Source organism: Dasypus novemcinctus, chromosome 21, assembly GCF_030445035.2.
Source record: "Dasypus novemcinctus isolate mDasNov1 chromosome 21, mDasNov1.1.hap2, whole genome shotgun sequence".
Taxonomy (NCBI): Eukaryota; Metazoa; Chordata; class Mammalia; order Cingulata; family Dasypodidae; genus Dasypus; species Dasypus novemcinctus.
In genome coordinates this window covers 25,778,813-25,805,893 of record NC_080693.1, presented here as the reverse complement: position 1 = coordinate 25,805,893, position 27,081 = coordinate 25,778,813, and the positions used below count along the sequence as shown (strand labels likewise).

Genomic DNA, 27,081 nt, shown 5'->3' with positions numbered 1-27,081 from the left:
TGTGAACAAACACAAATTAAATAGTAGAGTCCACACCAAGGTGACATACTTTAAACTACCTCCTCTAAGAGAACTGGTGGACAGAACTGTCTTGCCATCCCTTGTAAGTTCAATGGAAACAGGACAAAACTCAATTAAAAGGAAAAAATTTTTTCCAGAAAAAACAAACAAACAAAAAAAAAGGAGAATGCTTCTTCCAACTACATAAGGAATTAAAAAAGAAACTTAGAGAGTCAAAGTGAAAAAATATAAGGCAATGACTGGGCAAACAGTCTTCTGTACCTGAAGGCAGTGCCCTTTAAACTAGCTGACTCACCCAGAGAGGCTCTAAAAATATGAAAAAAGCCAGTAGAAACCAAGCCCCCATCTCTAGGGGAGAAGGTCCCAGCAAGTCAGAGGAGAGTACCACCTGGAAAAGGATGCAGCTAGGACAGCAAGAAATTCACTCCTCACCCAAACTCACTTGCATAGATCCATCCGGGGCTGCCTGGGAAAATGACACTCACAGGGGGCACACTGTTTTAAGTCATCATCTTTTGGACCCAGTCCACAGATGGCCAGGTCCTCTAGCTAGAGACTGTAGCTCTGCCTCACTTTTGCATTAGGCAGGACTCTTTTGTTCACAAGTAACAAAAAACCAATTCAAAGTGGCTCTTAAAAAAAAGAAATGGCATTTATTGGTTCCTGTAGCTTCTTTCAAGGACAGATGTAGCTGACCTCAGGTGTGGCTGGATCAAGGGGTTCAAACAGTATCATCAGGACTCAGCTAGGCCCTCTTTCTCTCTCTCCATGACTGAACTTTGCTTCCCCCTATGTTTGCCTCCTTCTTTGAAATAGGCCTTTTCCAGATAGGAGCCACTGGAATCAACAGATGCATCATCTACCAGCTTGGCAGCCTCAGTAAAAAAGCTTTGTTCTCTCCATTTTCATCAAAGTCCCAGAAATGAGCCTCTTGGGCTCTCATCAGCCCATCTTGGCCCATGTGTCCACCTCTAAACCAATCATTGTCCATGAGGATGTGATACCCTCTTTGACCAGCATTCAATGGATAGCAGTAGACGAGGAGAAAAATCATCAGACAGCCTGAGATTCAAGAGCAACACTACAGATGGGTAAAAGTGGCAAAAGGCAAGGAGAGGGAAGCAGATGTGGCTCAATCAACTGGGCTCCCGTCTACCATATAGGAGGTCCAGGATTTGATACCCAGGGCCTCCTGGAGAAGGCAAGCTGGCCCATGTGGCGAGCTGGACCATGCAGGAGTGCTGCCCCACACAGGAGTGCTGACCCATGTGGAGAGCTGGCCCCTGCAGAGAGCTGGTACAACGAGATGATGCAACAAAAAGAGACACAGAGGAGAGAGAATAAGAGACGTAGCAGACCAGGTAGCGGCGGTGGTGCAAGAGAATGATCGCCTCTCTCCCACTCTGGAAGGTCCCAGAATCGGTTCCTGGAGCCACCTAATGAGAATACAAGTAGACACAGAAGAACAAACAGTGAATGGACACAGAGCAGCCAATGGAGGGAAGGAGGAGAAATAAATAAATAAAATCTTTTTTTAAAAAAAGGCAAGGAGAATAGGAATCTCTGGCTGAATGAACACATTTTCAAATTTTGTTCTCCTCAAAATAACATTAATAGCCTGAGGAGTATGAAGTTGTGAATTGATATATGTATAGAAAGCACTTAGAAGAGGGAAGTGGACTTGGCCCAGTGGATAGGGTGTCCACCTACCACATGGGAGGTCCGCGGTTCAAACTCTGGGCCTCCTTGACCCGTGTGGAGCTGGCCCATGCACAGTGCTGATGCGCGCAAGGAGTGCCGTGCCACACAGGGGTGACCCCATGTAGGGGAGCCCCATGCGCAAGGAGTGCACCCTGTAAAGAGAGCCGCCCAGCACGAAAGAAAGTGCAGTCTTCCCAAGAATGGCGCCACACACACGGAGAGCTGACACTGCAAGATGATGCAACAAAAAGAAACTCAGAACCCCAGTGCTGCTGATAAGGATAGAAGCAGTCACAGAAGAACACACAGTGAATGGACACAGAGAGCAGACAACTTGGGGGGGGAGGAGGGGAAGGGGAGAAAAATAAATAAAAATAAATATTTTTTTAAAAAAAAGGCACTTAACTTCTATAGAACTATCAGCCATCATCATGGAAGAAGGATACTGGGGAAGGAAAAAGGTCATATCGTAATAGGCAGGGTGATGGTGCAGAATAGTTTATTCTAGCATTAAAAGAAATCTAACCCAGAGTGGGTGTAGCTCAGTGGTTGAGCACCTGCTTCCCATGTATGAAGTCCTGGGTTCAATCCCTGGTACCTCATTTATTTATTTTATTTCTCTCCACCCCCCGCGTTGTTTGCATTTGCTGTGTCCTGGTCTTCTTTTCAGGAGGCACTGAGAACCCGAACCTGGAACCTCAGAAGTGGGAAGAAAGTGCCTAATTGCCTGAGCCATGTCTCCTCCCTCCCAGTACAAGTAGCACCTTAAAAAAAAAAAAAAAAGGAATGTGACCTAATTTTGTAACAAACTGGTGAAGCAAGATATATTGGTTAAATTACCTTTTGCTTCTTTGATTCATAGTTCGAGAATCACAAGACTATTTTAAAACATCTTCTCAGTCACCAATACATGGGGCTTTGGTATAGAATAAATAACCAATATTGGTCCCAAGACGGTAGACTGTTACATTCTGGAGTCTGCTCTCCTACACCAAGCCCTAGCCAGAGAAACAATAGGAAATATAGTCTAAATAAATTAATAACTATGTCCAAAAACTAGAAAGTGAATGGCAGATGAGAGAGAACATGCTAAAAAACAGAACTCATGCTAGATTAGATTGAAGTGGGAAACTGCGTGCTAGGACATCAACAGGGACATAAAGACTTCTTCTCAGGAAGGCGTAATGCCCTGCCCTGAGATACAGCAGTCTGTGAAAGCCACCTGCAGAGAATATAAAACACTCACACCCTCATCACCAACTTCCTATGTACCTCACCAGCAGCACATCCCACCTGTGGCAGTTTGATATTATTTATGAATTCCAAAAATGATACATCACCCATACCCAACCCTCAGTGAAAACAATACAGCAGTGCCAATTCCTCTCCCCAACTGGGCTGGGAAGCTGAGGTAACAAGATAGTGTGGCAAATAATACCAATTCTAAAAATGAGTACACAAAAGAAGAATCACTAAACAGCTGAGTAATTCTAACACCATAAGGGAGACAACAAACTAGAAAGATTGGGATAATTTATACCCAAATATACAGAATTAATAAGGTATCAGAATAGGGCTTTAAATAAGTGTAGTTAATTCCTATAAAGATATAAGGGCAGGTTAGTAGCACCATGAAATAAGAACTGGAAGTTATTATATTAAATGATACAAGTAATAATCTTAGAAATTAAAAATTATAATTCTTGACATTAAAACTCAATGGCCAGATGGACATAGCTGAGGAGTGAATTTGTGAATTGGAAATCTAGGCCAAGGAATTCTCTGAAAGTGCATTACAAAAAAATAAGGCTGTATAAAGTGGGTAAGGTGAGTTGAGAAACAAAAAGAATAGATTCAGGGAAACGGACTTTGGCCCAGTGGTTAGGGCGTCCGTCTACCATATGGGAGGTCCGCGGTTCAAACCCCGGGCCTCCTTGACCCGTGCGGAGCTGGCCATGTGCAGCGCTGATGCGCGCAAGGAGTGCCGTGCCACGCAAGGGTGTCCCCCGCGTGGGGGAGCCCCACGCGCAAGGAGTGCGCCCGTGAGGAGAGCCGCCCAGCGTGAAAAGAAAGAGCAGCCTGCCCAGGAATGGCGCCGCCCACACTTCCCGTGCCACTGACGACAACAGAAGCGGACAAAGAAACAAGACGCAGCAAATAGACACCAAGAACAGACAACGGGGGGGGGGGGGCGGGGAATTAAATAAATAAATAAATCTTAAAAAAAAAAAAAAAAAAAGAATAGATTCAGAAGTTCCAACATCCATCCAAAAGTTCAGGAAAGAAAGAGTAGAAAAAATTGAGAGGCAATATTTAAGGAAAGAACATTCTTGTAATTTAATCATGAAAGACTGAACTTCTGCTCCCTTCTTTACTTTCTCTCCTCCCTTCACCAAAATGCCAGTTAAGGAATTTAAAAGAAAGGTACAAACTGAGTAGGACAAACAGAACAGCAGATGAGACAAGAGTAGATCAGAGTTGACATCTATATTTTGGAAGCTGAAGTTTATTGTCTCACAGTTTCGGAGGCTAGAAGTCCAAAATCAAGGTCTTACCAGGCCGTGATTTTCCCAGGGCCTGCAGTGTTCTGGTGTGGGCGTCTCTGCCTCATCACGATCTGTATCCCTGGTCTCCTCCTTGGGCTTTCTCTGACTTCAGGCTTCTAATGGCTTCGGGTTTATGATTTTTGTGTCCAATTTTCCTCTGCCCTATAAGGACTCCAGTCATGCAGACTAAGGCCTCACCTAAATAGGCTCTTTGACGATCCTATTCATAAGTGAGTCCACACCTTAACTAATAACAGCATCTTCAAAGGTCTCGATTACAAATGGGTTCACACCTGTGGATTAAGACTTGAACACGTCTTTTGCACGGGACATAAGTCAATCTCCAACTCTAAGTGAAAGCCAACATACTGGAAAATAGTTCTAATAATGCTGATGGTCATACATATAACCGCCAAGGGGAAATTAGGAGGTTTGCCTCTGGAGAGACGAACCATCCCAATAAAAAAAGACGTACAGATAACAGACCACTGAGGGTGCCAATATTATGGCCAGATCCCTGCCCAATAGCCTTGCAATGAAGTCCATTATTTTGAAAAGCTTGTTAGCGTCCTATTCTTAAATATGAAGAAGACAAGGATTATCAGAGATTTAAATCCTGAGTCCATGTGAGACATGGTGATTTATCAGTCAATATTTAGAATAATGGGTGAGAAGAAATACATATTTGTTTATTGTGCAACCAGTGTTCATGGAGCCTGGTATGAATAATTATTCCAGTCCTTTTCTGAGGAGTGCTTTGGAGGTGTATTTTTTTAGGATCTTGGATATCTGAAAATGTCATTATTCAACTCATAAGTATTGTTAGTTTGCCTGGGAATAGAATCCTGGGTGAGAAATAAATTTCTCTCAGAATTTTGACAGTTTTTATTAGTGAAAATATAAGCTAATCTTTAATGACAAAGAAACCCAAAATACAGTGACTTAAACATCTGGTTCTCTTTTAATCACCATTCTCCTTTGCTCTGCTTTCTTAGAGATTTCCTCAACTTCCTCTCTATCTCTTTATTGAATTAAAGAAGCACTCTGTTCTTGTTTCAAGGATGCTAAATCTTCTCTGATATTTCTGGACATGGTAATTATTGTTTTAAAAAATCTTCTGTTCCTGTTTTCTCTGAATTCCTTTCTCTTTTTGTTTTTTTATTTTTTAAAGATTTATTTTTTATTTATTTCTCTCCCCTTCCCCCTCCAAATTGTCTGCTCTCTGTGTCCATTTGCTGTGTGTTCTTCTGTGACCACTTCTATCCTTAGCAGCAGCACCGGGAATCTGTGTTTCTTTTTGTTGCATCATCTTGTTGTGTCAGCTCTCCGTGTGTGCGGCACCATTCCAGGGCAGGCTGCACTTTTTCTTTCGCGATGGGCAGCTTTCCTTACAGGGCACACTCCTTGCGGGTGGGGCTCCCCTACGCGAGGGACACCCCTGTGTAGCAGGGCACTCCTGCGTGGCTGGGCACTCCTTGTGTGCATCAGCACTGCGCGTGGGCCAGCTCCTCACGGGTCAAGGAGGCCCGGGATTTGAACCGCAAACCTCCCATGCGGTAGGTGGACACCCTATCCATTGAAAAAAATACAGCCTGAGCAGGAATAGTGCCGCACACATGGAGAGCTGATACAGCAAGATGACACAACAAAATGAGACACAGATTCCAGGTGCTGCTGACAAGAATACAAGTGGACACAGAAGAACACACAGTGAGTGGAGAGAGAGAACAGACAACTGGGGGGAGTGGGCGGGGAAGGGGAGAGAAATAAATAAAAATAAATCTAAAAACAAAAAAGGGAAACATTATGTTGTATATATGTTACCACAACAAAAATAAAAACCAGACCCATACAACACAAAAGAGTGAACCCTAATATAAACTATGGACTTTAGTTAATAATATAAATATAGGAAGCTGATGTAGCTCAAGTGGTTGAGTGCCTGCTTCCCATATACAAGGTCCTGGGTTCGATCCCCAATACCTCCTAAAAACAACAACAAGCAAATGAAGAAAAAGCAACTCTCACTGGGTATTGGATGTAGCTCAGTGACTGAGCACCTGCTTCCCATGTACAAGGTCCCAGGTTCAATCCCTGGTATCTCCTAAAAAAAATAATATTGGTTCATCAGTTCTAACAAGTGTACCATACTAATGCAAAATGTTAACAATTGGGAAAACTGATGTGTATGGTTTAGCATATTACTAAAAGGAAAGCCAAAAAGCATAATGCAGGACTGTACGGTATAGTAAAACCATGTGCAAAATACGTGAATATGTATAAAATTGCATATATAAGACCATTTTTCTTTAAAGCTGAACAAATGTATGTTAATACTACAAGATGCTAACATCAGATTAAAAAAATTATGCTGGTGAAAGAAACCAGACACAAAGTACTACATATTGTATGAGTCCATTTACATAGAATGTAAATATAAATCAATTTATAAAGATAATACTTAGGACTGTACAACACAGTGAACCCTATTGTAGACAGTGGACTACAGTTAATAGTACAAGAATGTTGTTTCATGAATTATAGCAAATGTACGATACTAATACAAGGTGATAATAATAGGGTGGTATATGGGAAAAAATAAACCTAATGTAAATAATGATGACAGAACTATTTTAATAATCTTTCAATTGTAACAAAGGTAATTACTGTTTTAAAAAAAAAGTACAATTATATTTTTTTAAAGTGCTATCAGCAATAGTAGTAAAAATGTTCCACATCAATGCAAGGTGTTGGTGGTTGGGTGGTGTATGTGAATCCTGTATTTTATGCATAAGTGTTTTGTAAGCTCACAATTTCTCTGATTTAAAAAATTTTAAATTAAAAGGGAACTTTGAAATGATGGAAACACTATCTTGATCATGATGATGTTTACACAAATATATACATTTGACAAATCTCATAAAACTCTATATACCTAATATTTTAGTAATGTAAATTACAGCTTGGTAAACCTGGCTTTTAAAATTTTTTTTAAAAACCTATCAAATGGAAGAGCTTTGTACTATTGATGGCTTTTAAATGTAGTTCAGCACAGGGAGGAACAAAGAGCTCGGTGTTCGTTTCCTGCGATATAGAGACCAGCAGTAGGGGCTGGAGGAAACGTCGAGAAGAGACAGCTCCAGAACAAGTAAATCAAAGTAGCTTAGAGTTGCCAATCTGGTTGGAAGGGGATCAGGAGCCTAGTTTTGACACCATGTTGACTTAAGTGTAAAATGAACGTCGAGGAATGGTGCCTGGGGTTCATATCTGCCCCATCACTGATGTCTGGGGAGATAAGGACAGGGGAGGGATGCATGTCATTCTCTGCCAGGCAGAGCTCAGAGTCCCTGTTCTATCCCTTGATGCGCTGGGTGAATCCAATCTTTCATTTTCCCTGTAACAGCAACCAAACAGTAAGCACTGGCCACCCACCTCAGCCAGGGTCTCCACCTGGCTCAGCATTCCTATTACAGTTCCCCAATCAGTTTTTACTGATTTTCCTCAGTCTAGGTCAAACTTTCTCCTCCCTTATATCTCTGATATGACCCACTACCCGCTTTGCCCTCAGAAGCCAGCCCCTTGCCAACTGCTTCACAGAAAATACACATCATTCAGATGAAATGTTTCCCCACACTCAATTTTCAAGTTTCGTGCTGCCACTCTCATTCTTTCCTCTTTACCTCTTTTTGCAAAGGAAGATTGGTCTCCCCTTCCATCTAAGGCTGTTTCTCAACCTTTTTCCCACGATCACCTCCTTACAGAGCCTTTTGAGACATTTTTCTCCTAACCAATCCCCAACCGCATCCCAGGAAATTTTAGTACCGCAGTTATATCTCTTTATGTGCCATGGCCCATTGGAAGGTCACAAACCACTGTAATAGCTAAGATGTTGTTGACCTTTTAGAATGCATCATCAAAGGCTAGTTGTTTGGGAGTAGCTGTAGCTCAGTGGTTGAGCACCTGCTTCCCATGTATGAGGTCCTGGGTTCCATTCCCAGTACCTCCTGAAAAACAGAACAAACAAAAAAAACCCTGAATGCTCTGTTTTACCACATTGTTTCTAACCCTCAGTGGCTTTTTTTAAAAAGTTATTTTCTTCTTCTTTACTTTCTTTTAATATTTCATTAAAAAAATATGAGGTCCCCATATACCTCCCACCCCTCCCACATCAACAACCTCTTCCATCATCACGGCACATCCACTGCACCTGGCAAATACATTCTGGAACACCGCTGCACCACATGGACAGTGGTCCACATTGAAGTCAATCCAGCAGTGGCTTTTAAATGACCATGACCATGAACTCTGGTATGCCAGACCCTTAGTGAACCTAACCGAAGACTTGCTAAAGAACAAGGGCCTTGTTTCCATCAACTAGTCATTCCAGCCTCTCCAGGGTACAAGTTTTCAACTCAATTAGCATAAACAGTACAAACACTTCCTTTCTAAAAGTTAAAAATCCCTGGTTTATCACCCTCCACGATCTACTCAGTCAGTGTCTTCTCTGGTATATTCCTCTGCCTGATAAGTAAATAAAACTCCATTTGGGTGGTTTAAAAAAATTTTTTATCGCACCTTGTGGCTTTTTGCCTGCTGTCTGCTCTCTGTATTCATTCGCTGTGTGTTCTTCTGTGTATTTATTTTTTATTTCCCCTCCCCCCTTGCAGCTTGTTTGCTATCTGCTCTCTGTGTCCATTCGCTGTGTGCTTTCCTGTTTTTTGCTTGTCTCCCTTTTTTTGTTGTGTCACCTTGCTGAGTCGGCTCTCCGTGGCACTTGCAGGCCAGGTGGTACTCCGCAGTGTGCGGGCGAGCCTGCCTTCACAGGGAGGCCCTGGTAGATGGGAGCCCAACTGACTGAGCCGCAGCCACTTCCCTGGTGTTTGGTTGTTTTATTTGCTAGTTGTATTTAGGTTTTGGCTTATTTTTGTAGCATCCATCGTGTCGAAAAACTGGAAACTACATGCTCATCAACACACGAATGGTTGAATATACTGTGAACCAGTCATGCAATGGAATACCACACAGCTGTTTAAAAGAATGAATCTGATCTATAACTATTGAGCTTTAGGATTTCCATGAACTATAGCTCTTAAGTGAGAAAAGCTGCAGAAAAATACACATGGGCCCAGATTTTTTAAACAACCAAAACCAACCACCTCTGTAAGTGTATTCATATTTGGAGATGACTGAATACATAGGAAGTTGACCAGACTCTTTGGGCTTGACTTGAGGACACCTGCCAGGGTTGGAAAGAGGGGGACAGACAGCCAAGGGAAAAGAATGCCAGCTTTTTTTTCTCTGAATGGATACAGAAAGCTACCTAGGAAGCAAGCTTTCTTTGGCTCTTCTCTGAATCTTGAATCTCCCCTCTCTGGCACCCTTTTGTGGTCCACAAAGGCTCCCCTATATCCCACTCCCTATCCCATACTGTCTTGGTATGGAGAATTGGTAGATGAGGAGGAGGAGGTAAATTTGCCTAAAGAGTCCAAGGTGCTAACTGGAAAAGAAGAGATTGAGACCATGATTCTTTTTGACACTGTTCAATATTAAGTCCTTCTGAAAAGTTGAGAAGGTCCCAACAGAGGTCCACCAGCAGGAACAAACACCAAGGTCCCCAAAGGGAAACTTAAGTGAGGGAACTGGGTACCATCCTGGCACCACAGTCATGTTTTGGGGACCCTATCTGAGCCTGTGTGAACTAGAAGAGTTTGGAAAGCCTGAGTGTGTGTCACTGCCGTGTCCTATGAAGGACTCCTGCAGCACTAGGAAATTACCCACGAAATTGCACAGGACAGAGTTACCCCAGCTGTACCTTGGGACAATGATGGAAGCTGGTGGCAGCACTCAGAGAAGTGCTGGACTTTCTGCAAATAGAGCCAACCATACCTCCTGGGGCATACTAATGAGAGCAACTTTGGTCAACAAGTTAAATTTTCTTCAGGGTGAGCTCGTGGGAATTTAGGAGTCAGCTTCTGGCACCCAGAGCAGGGCATGAGACTCTGGAAGAAGAGGAGAGAGTGTAGAAAGTGGGAAACGTGGGCTTCACTACCACCTAGGGTCCAGGCAAAATCAAGCCCTTGGTCCCACCTGTGGCTCATAGAAGAATGAAAAGGTAGTGTGTGTTCTTAAATAGAGAAAACAGTATAATAACAGAAGTGAGAGGAAGGGTTTTGAGTGGTTGGAGCCCTGAAGGGAGATGGGGCCTGTGGAAAGATGAGTCTGTGGCTGGACACGTGATGCTAATATTCAATTGGAAATCGTTTCCAGGGATAAATAATAGAACAGTAGCAGTGAATACAGACAAGGACTAGGTACTAGGAAGTGTTCTTAAGTGTTTTACACGTGTAACTCGTTTAGCATGTGTGGCAGCTTGGATTACTGTTCTGGTTACTCACTCCCTCCCTGTCATGAGACCGGGCAGGCTGTGCACAGAGAACAGAAAGGAGCTCCAGCACAGCAGAGAAGCAGGTTGAAGGACAGACTAAGTATGGAAATAGGTATGAAACAAACTCCCTTTTATAGACAATGGTGACCTGTGAAGGGTGTGTGTAAACAAAGCCAGAACCTGCGCTTACTTGGGATGGGAATTTGAGCCATTTTGTTTGGACATTACAGGACAGGGTGACCTCAAAGACAGAGAGAACCTGGGGAACAGCAAGCAGCAGACACCCAGTCCTGAGTACAGAGGATGTAGGCAGGAGTGGACTAAGAAGATAAGAGGACACTGAGTAAGGATCAGGGGCTTCTGAGGTTTGGAGACTGGAAGGCAGGACCAGCGCCCCTTTACACATCCCCCCAGCACCACTGCTCCAAGTCAGTTTCAAGGGTCTGGCTTGAGATGGCAGATTTATCTTGCCCTGGCCCAGTCCAGGCTATCAGATAGTCTTCTGTGAGCCAAATGCTTATACTGACCTGAACCAAGAAGATCTAGATAGGGACCAGTGCAGGGAGCTTCATCTCATTCCTGGCTGGCTGGCTGGCAAAGGCTGAGCCCTGAATGTTCTGATGTTACAACATCCCTATCCAGCACCTCTCCATTGCTATTCCCTGGGTTTCCTACACTGAGATCCATGGTGAAGCAGGTTAGTAAGATAGGGAATCAATAGACAGATCTGGAACCTGGCAGTGAATCTATGTGGACATCAACAACGCCCAAAATGACTGCTGGAAGACCCTCCTCAAGATTCTGCCATTCAGAACAGACTTCTTTTGGAAGCCAGGAGAAGCCCTGGATATTTCCCAAGGACTTTATCATTGGGGCCTCATGGGGAATTGATAAGTGGGGTAGTCAATCAAAACAGCAAACAGCTAAAACTCCTATGCCATTAGCAAAGGGGTGGAATAATTAACAGTTCAAAAAGTAGGCGTGAGGCCTGACCGTGCTCTCTCTAGCCTGTGGACCCCCATTCCTGCCCTCTGTGCACTGTTCTCACCGTTTTTCTTCTGCCATGTGGCCACGCAAGTAAAACCTGGGCATTTATAATCAATAATGGGGAATTGTAGTCTGTAAATCAACCTGCTTGATCACCTTTCAGCCCCTTCCTCTCTACCTGGGACCCATGATCTGTTATTTTCTCCCATTTCTTGTCCCTCCCTACCTGAATAAATTACTGGCCTAACTCACCCAACGTGCTCTTGAAATTCATTTCTGCAGCATAGTCAAGAACCTAGACAAAATTCAGTTAAAAATGGGAGATCAGAAAATAGCTTCTTGAGGGGAGAGGGGTGGATAAAGACAAGAGGGAAGAGAAGTGGAACCTCATGCCTAATAAAAGATGTTCACACAGAATTTTTTAGGAGAAAAGTGAATTTCGGTTTGGGGAAGCAGGCACCAGAGTTCAGTGCACTGAGGTCAGAGCGAAAATGAACCTGGAATATACTGAGGGGAAGGGGTTGTAGTCACCTGGAAAGGACAAGTTCAGAGGGAAATGCCCATCATACACTGGGTCTCTAAGTGACTCCATATTGCACCTTAACACCCAGACTGGTGGTCCTGGGTCCCTAATATTCTCCCATCCATTGTGGAGGCTGGAGAAAATGAAGCCTCACTGCCCTGCTTTGGGCTTCTCTCAAGATGTCTGGCCCCTGGTAAATGGCCGTACGTGGGGTCCTAATGTCAAGATGTTTGAAGCAGGGTTGGGGAAGCAAATCTTCCAGCTGTTAATTTTCCAAGTTCTTTGTAGCCAGAGGCATTCCTGGTCATTTATTGGGGGGCTGAGGTCAGAGGGCTGGTACGGGTCCCAGTCTAGCAGCAGGGCATTCCCTGTAGCCAGCAAGACTTCCCAGGCAGACCGCCGAAGGCAGCCCCGCAGGCTGCCAAGTGGCAGCCAGAAAAGCTGACACTTTTTCTTTGAAGACCCAACTGAACTCTTTCTTCCCCTCACTCTCATATCGTTCTGGAAACTCGGGGAAGAGGCCTCATTCTTGCGTCCTCCCACCCGGAAGCCTCCACCGCAGGTCCAGAGAGGCCCAGGCCCCCCACCCTGTCGCCTCACCCTGGCCAGGGCCCCCAGATCCTGCCGCAGCTGCGCTGGCCTTTCCCAAATCCCTGCTTCAATGCTCGCAGGTTGAGGCTAGTCTAGGGCGGAGACTTGGGAGCGCCTTAAGTTGTGAGAAGGGCGGGGACAAGGACCCATCTTTCAGGGCCCGGAAATGGCCCTGAAGAGCCTCGAGAGCCGCCGCGCGCTGGGCGCACGGAGAAGCCCGCTGGACCGGGCTCCCGCTCGCCTCGGGCGCCGCGGGCCGCCATGGGCCGCTACCGCATCCGCGTGGCCACCGGGGCCTGGCTCTTCTCCGGGTCCTACAACCGTGTGCAGCTGTGGCTGGTCGGCGCGCGCGGGGAGGCCGAGCTGAAGCTGGAGCTGCGGCCGGTGCGGGGCCAGGTCAGCGCGCGGGAGCGGGGACCCCAGACCCGGCCGGGCGCGCGGCGGGAGGTCCGGGGGGAGGGGCTGGGGACGAGGCGGCGACCGTGCTGGGCCTTCCAGGGAGTTGGGACGCCCCCCTGGGGCGGGGAGAGGGTCAGGAGCCCCGAGGCTCCACTCCCTTCTCCCTCCCCACGAACCTGACCCTCGCAGCCTCCAGCTCCTTTAAAGGAACCGGTGTAAATATACATTGGGTGGGCAAATGTGAAACTCCTCCCAGAGCGCGAGCGTACTGGCAGCTCAGTTAATGGTACTGAGCAGAGAGGATGATGCTTCGTCTATTTAAGACGCGAACTGCGGGCTACCCATGGTGGCCTCTCGTCTTAACAAGGGGCACCCCAGACCCATGTCCAGGTTGTCCTGGGAGGGAATGAGGTGTGGTCTTTGGAGGCCTTGGTAAACTGAGGCTACACAAAGGGGCTTCCTCCCTCCTACCCCCAGCAACAGGGCATCTCCCGGGTCCCAGCCACTAAGTTTTGTCGGTTCTGGTCTCTACAGGAAGAGTTTGATCAGGACATTTCCGAGGACTTGGGGCCACTGCAATTCGTCAAGTTGCGCAAACAACACTCCCTGGTGGATGACGCATGGTTCTGTGACCGCATCACGGTGCAGGGCCCAGGAGACTACGAGGAGGTGGCCTTCCCTTGCTACGGCTGGGTTCAGGGCTCAGGCATCCTGAGCCTGCCCGAAGGCACCGGTGAGAGGGCAGCGCAGGGCAGGTGGGGAGCAAGGCCGTGGGAACTGCTGGAGGGGGGACGAGGAAAAGTGGAGGGGGCTAGGAAAAGTGGGAGCAAGCTATGTTAAGTGTAGGGAAGCCAGGATCCAGAAAGGAAAGGAAAAAAAGTTATAGATTTCCGAAGTAAAACAAAGAACAAAATAGGCTCCCAGTGAGGCTGGCAACAGGAAATAAGTGATCTGAAGATACTGTCTTCCAAGAAAGTGAAGACAGAGGTCTGGGAGTTGCAGCAAACTTATAACACTTGGGAAAGAGAAGAGCAGAAGACAGGCAAGTAGAGAGGTGATCTCTACGTGACTCAGAACTAGTCAGGGCCGTGACAGGTGAAGGTAACATATGAACTAGATGATGGGTGGACCATGAGCAGGAGAAAGCTGAGGGAAACTGTATGACTGTGGAGAGCTAGTAAGATTGGGAAAGCCTGGAAGGCGACTGGGAGGGATAGGGGAGCAGAAGAGGTGGGGATGAAGGAGGATGGCAGATATGGAATTTGTTACAGTGGGAAGCAAGTAGGAGAGAGATGAATACAGAGCAAACTGATACAAGGGCAGTTTAGGAAGGAAACATGAAATGATGACTTTGAGATACAGGTGAGTATAGGTACAGATGAGAGCAGGAACAAGTCACTAAAGATAGACAATGATGCTAAATCCAAGAAAGGTGAAGCCAAGGAAAGGAAGCCAACATAAGCCCTTCTGAGTTCAGGCGAAGGTGTGGACAGGTGAGATCCAGGATATGTGAAACTACTCAAAGCAATGTGTAATAGAAGATAGGTGTGTACAAGTGGGTGCATAAGATTTTTATCACTGTAATTAAGGTAATTTATCCAATCATAGATATTGATGAAATAGGGTCAGTAAAGGGAGGCAAATAGGGAATTTTTATCTCAAAGCAAGAGATGAGGGATGAGATTGGTGAAATCAGTAGTTAAACATGGACAAAGATGGGATAAATGTGTCTGGGGATCAGTCCAGTGAGGCAAAGTCAAAGATAAAAGCTCATGTCTGGAATCACAGAATATGACTCTGAAAAGGGAGATGAGGACAAGCAGGAAATGAGTTGTCTGAATGTCTCCTCAGCTCGCCTGCCAGGAGACAATGCCTTGGACGTGTTTCAGAAGCATCGACAGAAAGAACTGGAAGAAAGACAACAGATCTACTGGTGACCACTTGCCTAAAGGCCTCCCAACTGCCCCACCCTGTCCCTGCCCCTTCTCCCATTACTGACCACTTGTCCCCACCTCCTAGCTGGGCCACCTGGAAGGAAGGGTTACCCCTGACAATAGCTGCAGGATCTAAAGATGATCTACCTCCAAATATGAGATTCCACGAGGAGAAGAGGCTGGACTTTGAATGGACACTGAAGATAGGGTGAGGGAAAAGCTGGGGGTCAGAGTGGAGAGACGGCTGGGAGATCCAAGAATGGTGGTGTTTGGTGAAGGGCTGAGGGCTCAGCTGATGGGTTCATTCCTTGATACCTGTTCTAGGGCTCTGGAGATCGCCGTCAAACGTATTTCTACCTTCCTGAGCGCCTGGAACAACTTGGAGGATTTCAGTCAGATCTCCTCGGGCCACAGGAGTGCCCTGGCTGGTCAGTGACATATGCCGGGGTCCCTTGGGTAGAGTCCAGAGGAGAGGGATATCACCTGGGATACCCAGGATATCACATGGTGAACATCCTCTTATTCCCACCAGAGAGGGTTCACAAGTGCTGGCAGGAGGATGAGCTTTTTGGCTACCAGTTCTTCAATGGTGCCAACCCCATGCTGTTGAGACGCTCCACACACCTGCCCTCTCGGCTAGTGCTGCCCTCGGGGACAGAGGAGCTTCAGGCCCAGTTGGAAAAAGAACTCCAGGTACCTCCTCCCACTTTCTATTTCCTCTCCTTGGCAGTGCAGCATGGAGAGCTGGTGAAGAGGAGACACCAAAGATGAGTACAGGGGAAGGGAGGCTGTGGTGACCCCCTACCCCTTGGTGCAGTTCCTGTGCTGGCAAAGTCTAGAGGTGATAAAGTAGGTAGGGAACTGCCAGCTTGAAGGGGGAAACAGAATGGATCCTCGGGCCACAGATGGGGCCAGAGATGTGAGATGAGAGATGGCATTCCCTAGCAGGATAACAGTGCTCTGGACACCAGTGTCCTTGGCAAGAAAAAAGGTAGGGAACTATACCATCAGGTGGGGTGAATTGGGAGGTTTCCTGGAAAAAGAGAAACTGGACAGGAAGAGGACAGCCCCAGGCAGGATGGGTGTGAGTACATATGCCTGTATGAGTGAATCTGGTAGCAGTTGCAGACATGGGAACCCTGTGGGATTCTTGGCAGATGAGGGGAGGTTAGGGCAAGGAGTGGAGGAGTGGAGGAGTGGAGGAGGTTAGTGCTGGGCCAGTGGGAGCCAAACACAGGTGGCAGGTAATTAGGATGGGAAGCTGATGAGGAAAGGAGCCCGGCCACCTTGAATAGGGGAAAGCTTACCATACTTACGGTGCAGAGGATTAGCTAAGCCCTATTCTCCTGCCACACACGCTTGGACAAGAGGTCCAGCCTCACTAGGTTTGTTTCTTCCCTTTCAAATGAGATGAATTGGACCAGGTGCTGATTCTACTGCTGGGACTCTGAAACTGAAATAGGACGACAGCAAGAAGCTAGACTGAATGTTTTTACATGCCTTGCCCTTTGTCCTGGCCATCTTTGAACTCTAGTCCTCCTTTCCCTAGAACGGTTCCCTGTTTGAGGCTGACTTTATCCTGCTGGATGGAATTGTAGCCAACGTGATCCGAGGAGAGCAGCAGTACCTGGCTGCCCCCCTCGTCATGCTGAAGATGGAACCCAATGGAAAGCTGCTACCCATGGTCATCCAGGTAAGGCGCTCTAATACTTTTCTCTGTTCACATCAACCTCTGCTCCAAGGCCTCAGATCCCTGGTTCTTGACACCCAAATCCCAGACTCACTTAGGGAGCCTGCCTTCATGTCATTCTTTGTTTTCTTGCAGGCTGGTCTCCCCTGACTCACTCTACTGGAATTACTTGTTCAAGAGTCATAATGGTCTTTGGAACTTCTTATCCTGTTGCCTGGTGGTTCTCAAACTTCAGTGTGCATCAGAATCACCTGAAGGGCTTGTTAAAACTCAGGTTCCTGGGCCCCACCCCCAGACTGATTATTTGCATTGCTAACAAGTTCCAAGGTGATGCTGGTGTAGCTAGTTTGGGATCACACTTTGAGAATCACTGTTAAATCTCAGACACCTCTGACTGTCAACACCCATTTGTTCTCTCATTTTTTTTTTTAAGAAGGCACCAGGGATTGAACCCAAGACCTTGCTCAACCACTGAGCTACAACTGCTCCCCCATTCTCTCGAGTATCATTTTCTCCCACTGTTCTCACCAACCAGCCAGTTGACAAGTACCATCAATCATCTCATACTTTCAGCTTCTCCTTTCCATTCCCCCATCTTGACTCAGACCCCTGTTACATTTCCAAACCACTGTGAGGTACTTACTGGACTGCCTCCTTCCAGTCTCTCCTCTCCTCCATTCAACTTAACCAACGCGGCACTCAGCACCAAAGCTAGTTACAGGCAGGGAAGAAGGTCTTCATTTCTCCTACTAGGTTATAACCTTCTGGAAGGCAGATAACTTCTTAGTTATCTCTGTTCCCCACAGAATGCTGAGCATCGTGTCCTACATATAGTAAGTTCAAGAAATGCTTTCTTTCTCCCAGCTCCAGCCTCCCAGCTCCAGCTCCCCCACGCCACCACTCTTCCTGCCCTCAGATCCCCCACTTGCCTGGCTCCTGGCAAAGTCCTGGGTGCGGAATTCAGATTTCCAACTGCACGAGCTCCAGTATCATTTGCTGAACACACATCTGGTAGCGGAGGTCATCGCTGTCGCCACCATGAGGTGCCTGCCAGAATTGCACCCTGTCTTCAAGGTACAGGCTCTACTCTCTACCACCCATTCTCTCTCAGCCCCCAGGGAAAGGAAAAAGCCCTATACCAAATGATATGGTGGCAGCAAAAACTCTTTATAGCAATTTGTGAATGGAGAAGGGGAGAAGAGAAGGGAAACTGTCTCAATATTTTGAGCCTTATATTTTTATTAAGCCAGTCACTTAGCGTTTCTTTCTGACAGCCCTCTGAAATGCTCAGAGACTTAACAACCTAGCAAAGGGTTGAGAGTATAGCCCGAATAGGGTTAGCAAACAAAAGCCTATTCCTGCCTCAGGGATTACTATTTATCTAGGAAGACAATTGGTGGCCATAAGAGCCAAGCAGAGATCACTATCTGGAAATAGAATTTAAAATCAAGAGAGACAGGGAAGCTGCTGGCTCACTCAGATGAGCTCCTGTCTACCATATGGGAGGCCCTTGGTTTGCGTCCTGGGGCCTCCTTGTAAAGGCAGGCTCACCCGCACACCACAGAGCGCCGGCAGGCCCCCAGACGCTGCAGAGAAGCTGACTCAGTAAGGTGATGCAACAAAAGAAGGCAGACAAGTGAGAACAGAGAAGAGCCCACAGTGAATGGACATAGAGAGCTGACAGCAAGCAAGCCGCAAGGGGGGAGGGGGAAATAAATAATAAATACTGACACACAGGAATGTACAGTGAATGGACACAGAGAGCACACAGCACGCAAAAAGCCACAAAGGGGGAGTTAAAAAAGAATCAAGAGAGACAACCTATAAACATGATAGTATTGCTGAAGAGTATCCAGCACAACTAAGAAATACATATAAAAACAGATAAAAAAGCAAGGAGGGAAACGGACTTTGGCCCAGTGGTTAGGGCGTCTGTCTACCATATGGGAGGTCCGCGGTTCAAACCCCGGCCTCCTTGACCCGTGTGGAGCTGGCCATGCGCAGTGCTGATGCGCGCAAGGAGTGCCGTGCCACGCAAGGGTGTCCCCCGCGTGGGGGAGCCCCACGCGCAAGGAGTGCGCCCGTGAGGAAAGCCGCCCGGCGTGAAAAGAAAGTGCAGCCTGCCCAGGAATGGCGCCGCCCACACTTCCCGTGCCGCTGACGACAACAGAAGCGGACAAAGAAACAAGACGCAGCAAATAGACACCAAGAACAGACAACCAGGGGAGGGGGGGGAATTAAATAAATAAATAAATCTTTAAAAAAAAAAAAAAAAAAAGCAAGGAGATAAAAAAATAATTAAGAAAAATTTTAAAGGCAAGGAGCGCAACCTGGCAGTCTCCTTATACTTGCCATGAGAAAGGTGGATGAAGATGTGCAAAAGGATGCTGGTGATGGGACTGGAAGGGAAAAAAATCAAAGACTTGGTAAAGGGGAACGAGTAGCTGCAGCATATGTAGGTACAAGATTGGAGAGAGAGATCAGAGGAATAAGCTTTTGAAACATGTAGGAACCTACAAGGTGAGTGTGTTGTACAGACATAGATACAATTTTATAAAATAGTCCGTTATTGATTGCTAGACAGAAGATATCAAAATAAAGCTTGCAATAGTTTAAAAAATCACTTTCAAAATTTTGTTGATATCTGAGATCAGGAAACGTAGCAGAGAATGGGACAAAAATGATACAAACTTAGGAATAAGATAGATCGTCAGAGACAAGTGAAGTCAGAAGAAGCCAGTTGGGGGCAAAGAAAAGGCATTTAGTTTTAGACACTTGGAATTTGAGAATTAGAAAATTTGCAAGTGATTACTTGGCAGGCAGAACAGAGGAACTATGTGTCCCTATACCCAGCCTGCGCCTGGCCATTAATATCTGTGGTCGTTTTGGGTTCTGGGGTAACAAAGACCACCTGGTCCCCAGTCTGATTAATAGAATCTTAGATTTTATAGACCTCATGACTCCTGCAACACCGTCTTCTGCCCACCTTAAATCGGTTAAGTCATGATTCATACGTAATATTCGCCTTGCTAGTTCTGCCCTCTCCCTATCCATCTCCCCTCACCATAACAGTCTCGTCCCCTGGCACACAGCTGAGTTGCCACCAAACAACTAAGCCTGCAAATACGATAAAAGTTATTTGTGCAGGTTCTGGATTCAGGCTACCAGAGTGTAAGTCCTGGTCTCGGTACTGATCAGATGTGTGCTTCAGTGTTCTCATCTCTAAATGGGGATAATAGGGTCTCTGCTGGGATGGTTAAAAGATTAAATGATAAAACAGATGGTGAGACACAGACTAAGTGCTACAAAAAACATTAGTTCTAGCTATGATGATGATGATGATGATTTGTTTGGCCTCAGGTATCTTTACTCTTCATGTGGACACTCAGAATCTTTCCATGAACTCTGCAAAAAGTTTCAGACCAATGTGAGCTGCTTTGATCTGTTGGCACCAGGGGTATCACTTGGCTCCTTCCCCATGCCCAGCATTACAAATCAGTTCTTGCAACCACAATTGCATGAATCCTGTGTATCACCCAGGTGAAAATGAAGACAAAGTAGTCTAAGACCAAGGAAATGCAGGGAAGATCAGGTGCCCTTTCTTTAATAGCTAAGGGCAAGTGAGGGCCTAACAGTGTCAAACTGGGACGGGAGCAGATTTGACGACAGCATCTCTGCTGCTGAAGCAGGCAGCTCGATATGGCTCCTCTAATTCTGATGGAAGGTAGCCTATGAACTCCCCCACAAACAAACACACTGCAGTATAAAAAACCCAAGAGTAAAACAACGAGGTTGGAAGAAGAGCCTTGAAAATGAGCAGAGAGGCTACTTTAAGCCACAAGGAAGAGAATGAAAGAGGAATAATAAAATCAAAGTTAAGGGGCCAATCCTTAAAGGACACCCATGCTCAAAGTGGAGATAACGGAAGTAAGAATAACAGCGACTCTTAGAGGACTGGTGTGTGCCGGGCACTGTGCTAAAGCCTCTGCATACCTCCTCTGCTGGGGCACCACCACAGCGCCTGAGAGAAGAGACCCTGCCTCACCTCCTGCTGACAGGTGAGGACATCACCCCTTAGAGAGTTCACTACCTTGGCCAAGACCATGAGAGGCAAAGTGTGGACTCAAGGTCAGTCTGGCTCCAGAGCCCAATTCACAGGGAACTGGAGAGCATGAAAGTAAGTGGTCAGGGAAGTGGATCTGGCTCAAATAATAGAGCGTCCACCTACCACATGGGAGGTCCACGGTTCAAACCCAGGGCCTCCTTGACCCATGTGGAGCTGGCCCATGTGCAGTGCTGATGCGCACAAAGAATGCCATGCCACGCAGGGGTGTCCCCCATGTAGGGGAGCCCCATGCACAAGGAGTGCACCCCACAAGGAGAGCCGCCCTGTGTGAAAAAAGCATAGCCTGCCCAGGAGTGACGCCGCACACATGGAGAGCTGATGTAGCAAGATGGCACAACGGAGACACAGATTCCTGGTACCGCTGGCAAGAATACAAGCAGACACAGAAGAACACACAGCGAATGGACACAGAGAGCGACAGGGCAGTGGGAGGAAGGGGAGAGAAATAAATAAAAATAAATCTTTAAAAAAATAAAGTAAGTGGTCAGAGAAGCAGGAGACCAGCCTGCCAAGACAGTGCCACGGGGGAAGCATGGGAGGGAGAGGAGCCACCACGCTGACCCCACTCCCTACGAGGAGTAGCTTCCCAAGGCATGGCTGCCATTAACCACCCCCTCCCATCTCTTCTACCCCAGCTCCTGATCCCCCACATCCGCTACACCATGGAAATCAACACCCGTGCCCGGACCCAACTCATCTCAGATGGAGGCATATTTGATAAGGTAAGGAGGGAATGGGGCATGGGGCTGCCTAATCATCCAGCTCTCTGTGACCCCCTGCCACCTTCACGATCCCAGACCAACTATGGGTGTATACCCATGAGCTTGCCCCTTTTATTCCCAGGACTCTACATCTGAAAACCCCACCTCTGAACTCCTTAGAGTAGGGGTTCTTAACCTTTTTTGTCCCATGGACCCCTCTGCCTGTCAGGTGAAAACCACATACCCTTTCTCAGAATATAGTGGCAGACAGTTTTATGACACTCAACATTGGAATGTCTTTAAATTAAATTTTAGGATTATTTAAAATTACGTTTTACAACTTTCCCATAATTTCAATACCTGATAACCTAACATGGTTCAATATCTGAAAATGGTCATTTTTGGCAAACATTTAGAAATTCGAGCTTTCTCACAGCATCATAAAACCATCTCTGCCATCCTTACCCAACCTTTTTGCAGGCAGTTACCTACTACATTCAGAATAAAAATCATACTAAGTCCACACTCTACTGTGTATTATTTAATAAATATATCATACCTATACCAACACATCCCTACAAGAATAATGTTATTCTGAATTTTCAATTCAAGCTCACGGACCCCCTGAAATCTTTCCATGGACCCCTTAGGGTCCTGGAACCCCCTGGCTAAGAACCCCGGCCTTAGAGTATGCTGTGATTTTCCAGCCCTGCTTCCTGTCCTCAAGACCTCATCTCCCTCACCCCAGGTAGTGAGCACAGGCGGAGGGGGCCATGTGGAATTGATCCGCCGGGCAGCAGCACAGCTCACCTACTGCTCTCTCTGTCCTCCTGATGATCTGGCTGCCCGGGGCCTGCTGGGAATCCCAAATGCCCTCTATGCCCATGACGCTGTCCGGCTCTGGGAGATCACGGCCCGGTGGGTGAAAGTGACGGCTGGGAAATGGAGGGGGGTAGGAGAAATGGTGGACTCTGTCTTGAGGTCAGCATGGAGCTAAAGAAAAGCAAAAATAAGCAGGTCTAGACAAGAGGAGCAGGGGGCTAAAGGCTGGAGAGAGATGAGCAAGAGTGAGGAAATGGTGGGTAAGGTCTGAAAAGGAAGAGACTGGGTGGGGGAGAGAGCCTAGGTGGGGAAAGCTGGAACAGGGAGAATGGGCTCATCAGGGATCAGGATTTTTGTTAGGAAGAATGACTAGCAACCATGGGTGGGTATTCCTAGAGCTAGTGACCCACAGCTCCTTCCCTATACTAGGTGTGGAAAGAGCTGAAGAATGTCCCCTGGCCTCTTGTAGGATTGGCCCCACATACAGTGGGAGTCCCTGGGCAGAGGCCACAGAGGAGTAGAGGTCAGAGGCTGGAGCATTCTACTCTCCAAGAGCTCAACTCACCCTTCACTCCCTGGCAGGTATGTGGAGGGGATCATCCACCTCTTCTACCAAAGGGATGACATCGTGAGAAGGGACCCTGAGCTGCAGGCCTGGTGCCGGGACATCACTGAGGTGGGCCTGTGTCAGGCCCAGGGCCGAGGTAAGGTCCCTCCCCAGGGACAGGAGCTCCTCGGAAACTCTACCCAAGTGCCCATTCTCAGCCCTGCCCCTCTGTGGAGAGGGCCCCAAATCATCACTCTCCCTCTCTCCACACACCAAAGCATTCAGAGGCCCATTCCCACTTGCTAAAAAACAAACAGCCCCAGGCTCCGGACAATTCTAGATTCCCAGGATTGTTCTCAGAGACCCCAGCTACTGACACTTACTCCCATTCCCACCCCAAGTCACAAATGCCCCTCACCTCCAGAATGTGGGGTCTAATGAGCCCAGAAGCACAGCCAGTGAAGGTCTCTGCCCAGCCCCTGTTGGGTCTCACGTTCTCTCCTCACGGTTCCCTGCCTTCCTACATAAAGAAATAAACGGGGAGATTTTTCCCACCAAAGCCCATGATGATCCACCCTGGTTTTCCCTTCTTCTCCTGTCTGCTACTGTCCTGCACACAGATGAGGTCCAAGAATACTACACACTTACACAGTGCACGGTCATTTCTAGATGCAAATTCAATACTATACATGCTTTGGTTGAAACTTGAACTCAGTGCCTTGACCCCGGGGTTCATGTTTCTTTGGCCAAACTGCCCCCTCACTAGTCTCTCTTTACTCCCTCACCCCTATTTTGATACTGGAGGAAGAAATAGCCTCTCTTGAGCTCCAGAGAATACTCTTTCCAGGTTCACACTCCTCTCTCTAGGACACATGGGCTAGCCTGGACTCCTTCGAATTGTCCTTCAGCCCCTGCCCCTTTACATGTCAGACCAACACTTTGAATCAGCCTCTGGCTCTGTGGGACAACTAGACATTTACCAGGGAGCCGTCGCTGCCAGGCCTTGGGATACAGGGATCGATACATCACTGCCCTTGACTGGAGAGAGCCTCTCCCTGGGGAAACTGAGGCAGTCCGCCCCCACACTTTTTGGATCACACTCTTTCTAGTGTTTCTCAGTGCTGTTCCTCAGACGCCACATGCCCTTAAAGACTTTCTTCCTCCATCCCTGGCCATCATCTTCCCAGAAAGTATCTACATTTAGAAATTAAGAAGAAACATTCACATGTTAACTTTAATCTCCACTAATTGCCTCTCATTCCTTCCTCCTCACTCTCCCTCTGTTCACCTAGTGCATCTTTACTTACTTTCCCAACACTCTTTTTGGAGGAAGTATATTAAAGTTGAAAACAGCATGGGACTTGCAGTTAAGAATCCAAGTTCAAGAGAAGCCTCTGCCTTTTCCCAACCATGCAATCCAAAAAGCAGTTTTAATCTCTTTTGCCTTTGGTTTCCTTATCTATAAAATGGAAATAATTATATCCAGTCCACTTAACTAATAGAATTATTGGGTCTCTGCACCTCATTTTCACTGTAAAATGAGTGGTCTGGGATAACCTTTCTGGGAAATGCCTCCTAGCTATGACACTAGGAATCCATGACTCGTCTTATTCCCTGCCTTTTAACTCAGACACTTATAATGACCTGTCTGGGAATAGGAGGAAGCATCCCTAAATTCATAACCACTTTTGAGGCAGGGGATATTTAATCACTCAGGTCTTTTCAGCCCCCAACCCTCCCATAAGAACAATAATCATTTATTGAACACTTACTACGTGCCAAGTGATTTCAATACATTATCTTCTTTATGAAGTAGGTATCATCCACATTATACAGGTCACAAAATAAAGGTTCAGAGAGGTTAAGTAACAAGCCAGGATTGAAACCCATGTCTGATGCAAAGATATTTGAATAAATTAACTAATGTACAAACACTTACCAATTCTAGAATATGGACATCCCAAGACATCAGCCTTTATTTCCTTCCTCCCGTGTGTGCTGTGGCCTCTAAATCTTGCTCCTTTCCTGTCCAGGTTTCCCCGTCTCCTTCCAGTCCCAGGCTCAACTCTGCCATTTCCTTACCATGTGTATCTTCACATGTACTGCCCAGCATGCAGCCATAAACCAAGGCCAGGTATGGTCAGCTGAAAGCCCAGGATCCTGAGGGCAAGTATCTGGACGTTGGGATGCCCGAGGGAGAGATGGGGTTAAGACTTGAAGTAGCAGAGTTCCTAGGGTTGCAGTTTCTTCCCCCAGCTGGACTGGTATGCCTGGGTCCCTAATGCCCCATGCACGATGCGGATGCCCCCACCCACCACCAAGGAAGATGTGACAATGGCCACAGTGATGGGGTCGCTACCTGATGTCCGGCAGGCCTGTCTTCAAATGACCATCACATGGCATCTAGGCCGGCTGCAGCCAGACATGGTGAGAGAGGCCTCTGAGGAAGAGGAAATAACAGTGGTAAAGGAAAGTTCAGAAGGCTGGACCCTAGGTTCTTCTGTCTTGGGACTAGAAGCTGACTGATCTTTTTTCTGTCTCAGGTACCTTTGGGGCATCACAAAGAAAAATATTTCTCAAGCCCTAAGGCCAAGGCTGTGCTAAACCAATTCCAAGCAGATCTGGAAAACTTGGAAAGGGAGATTACTGCCCGGAATGAACTACTTGACCTGCCCTATGAATACCTGAAGCCTAGCCGCATAGAAAACAGTATCACTATCTGAGCCTTGACCCACCAGAAGACTGCAGACCACCTCTAAGACTGATATTTTCATCTTGGGTTTCCTGCTTTCTTTTTTTCGTTTGTTTTTCGGAGATACCAGGGATCAAACCCAGGACCTCATACATGGGAAGCAGGTGCTCAACCACTTGAGCTACTTCTGCTTCCTTCATGCTTAAACTGTAGCTGCTAAGACTTTCTTCCCCCAACGGAGTCCCCTACATCAGTATCCCCCTAGTTCAGGGGGGCAGCATTTTTTTTTTCCTGTAAAGAGCCGTATAATAAATATTCTAGGCTTTGTGAGCCACGTGTTCTCTGTCACAACTACTCAACTCTGCCATTGTAGCATGAAAGCAGCTACAGACAAAATGTAAACCAATGAGTGTAAATGTGTTCTAATAAAACTTAATTTATGGACACTGAAATATGAACATCACATGTCACAAAATATTCCTTTGGTCTTTCAACCACTTAAAAAGGCAAAAACCATGCTTAGCTCGAGGGCTGTATTTGGCCCTCAAGGCCACAGTATGCACCAGCCCAAGGCACTGACCCTACTTGACCCTTCTTCCCAATCAGCCCAGAGTATGGGGGCATGGGGATGCATTCGAGAAATCAATGACGTCTGCTAGTTCTCCTTTCCCAGGAACTACACTTTATGGTTGGTGGTCAATTTACCAAAAAATCCTGACTATTCCTTGGCAACTTTCCCTTACCCTTATTCCTTCTATTCACACTTCATGTACCCCCTAAGTCCCAGAATAAGAGGGTTCATGCACCCCAGAGTCCCAGAATAAGAGGGTGTTCCTTGGGGAAAAAAAAAAAACCATCACGCAAAAATGGCATCCCTCTTTCAGACAGGCAGTTCAAACTGAAGAGATATGAAATTCATGTTTCAAGGCCACTTTCCCTGCCCTTTAGTACTCTACTCTGGAATCTCCTCGTTGTTTCCCAGGTTCCAATTCTCTTTCACAACCCTTTTTAAGAACAACCTGCACAAAACAAATGGAAAAATACCACAAAGTAATTCTCACCACTAAGAGTGTTTGTTTGGGTCTGAGGCCTTAGGATCAAAACGACCCGTTCTTATGCTGTGATCATTGTCCTCCTCAGGGAAATCATTTCCCTGAATAAATATTTTACCTTGTACCCTACCTTATCCAAAGGACCTAAGTTTCCTAAGTTTATAATAGGGAAACAAAGTGATACTTTGCGCACTTACTCCTTTCTCTAGTACATTTTGTAGGATCATGTGCCTTCACAATTTGTTCATCTAGTCTTATCTTTTCCTAGCTCTCTTATTTCTCCTGGATTTGGCAACCAGAACCATAAAGCGTTCCAAGTGTGGGTACCAAATTTTACTTTCCAATGCTTTTCCTAAGAACCTTC

The 27,081-nt window shown here is 46.6% G+C and overlaps 1 protein-coding gene and 1 long non-coding RNA gene across 8 annotated transcripts in view; one reads left to right on the top strand and one right to left on the bottom strand.

Moving 5' to 3' along the window:
• The window catches only part of LOC105744333 (uncharacterized), a 62,631-nt gene that overhangs the window by 35,025 nt on the left and 525 nt on the right, over positions 1–27,081 (bottom strand). For 2 of the 6 annotated variants that reach the window (XR_011646797.1, XR_011646794.1), the window contains exons 2-4: positions 25,333–25,413; positions 24,913–25,147; positions 23,392–23,493 (exon numbers count right to left, since the gene is read on the bottom strand). This is a non-coding gene — a long non-coding RNA (uncharacterized lncRNA). Of the gene's footprint in view, positions 1–22,414; positions 22,598–23,391; positions 23,494–23,953; positions 24,168–24,912; positions 25,148–25,332; positions 25,414–27,081 lie in introns of all 6 variants that reach the window. The other 4 variants (XR_011646799.1, XR_011646795.1, XR_011646798.1 and 1 more) reach the window with 4 other exon arrangements.
• On the top strand, positions 12,816–26,117 carry ALOX12 (arachidonate 12-lipoxygenase, 12S type). Of its 2 annotated transcripts, XM_004475246.5 has the most exons (14): positions 12,817–13,150; positions 13,688–13,886; positions 15,005–15,086; positions 15,173–15,295; positions 15,412–15,515; positions 15,620–15,780; positions 16,637–16,780; positions 17,642–17,851; positions 21,539–21,625; positions 22,353–22,522; positions 23,009–23,130; positions 25,007–25,107; positions 25,230–25,400; positions 25,517–26,117. In XM_004475246.5, the coding sequence occupies exons 1-14, from the start codon at positions 13,016–13,018 to the stop codon at positions 25,694–25,696; spliced, it is 1,989 nt and encodes a 662-aa protein (XP_004475303.2). In that variant the 5' UTR covers positions 12,817–13,015; the 3' UTR covers positions 25,697–26,117. The 2 variants fall into 2 exon arrangements, with proteins under 2 accessions (XP_058139636.1, XP_004475303.2); XM_058283653.2 differs by lacking the exon at positions 25,230–25,400 and having other exon boundaries at positions 12,816–13,150.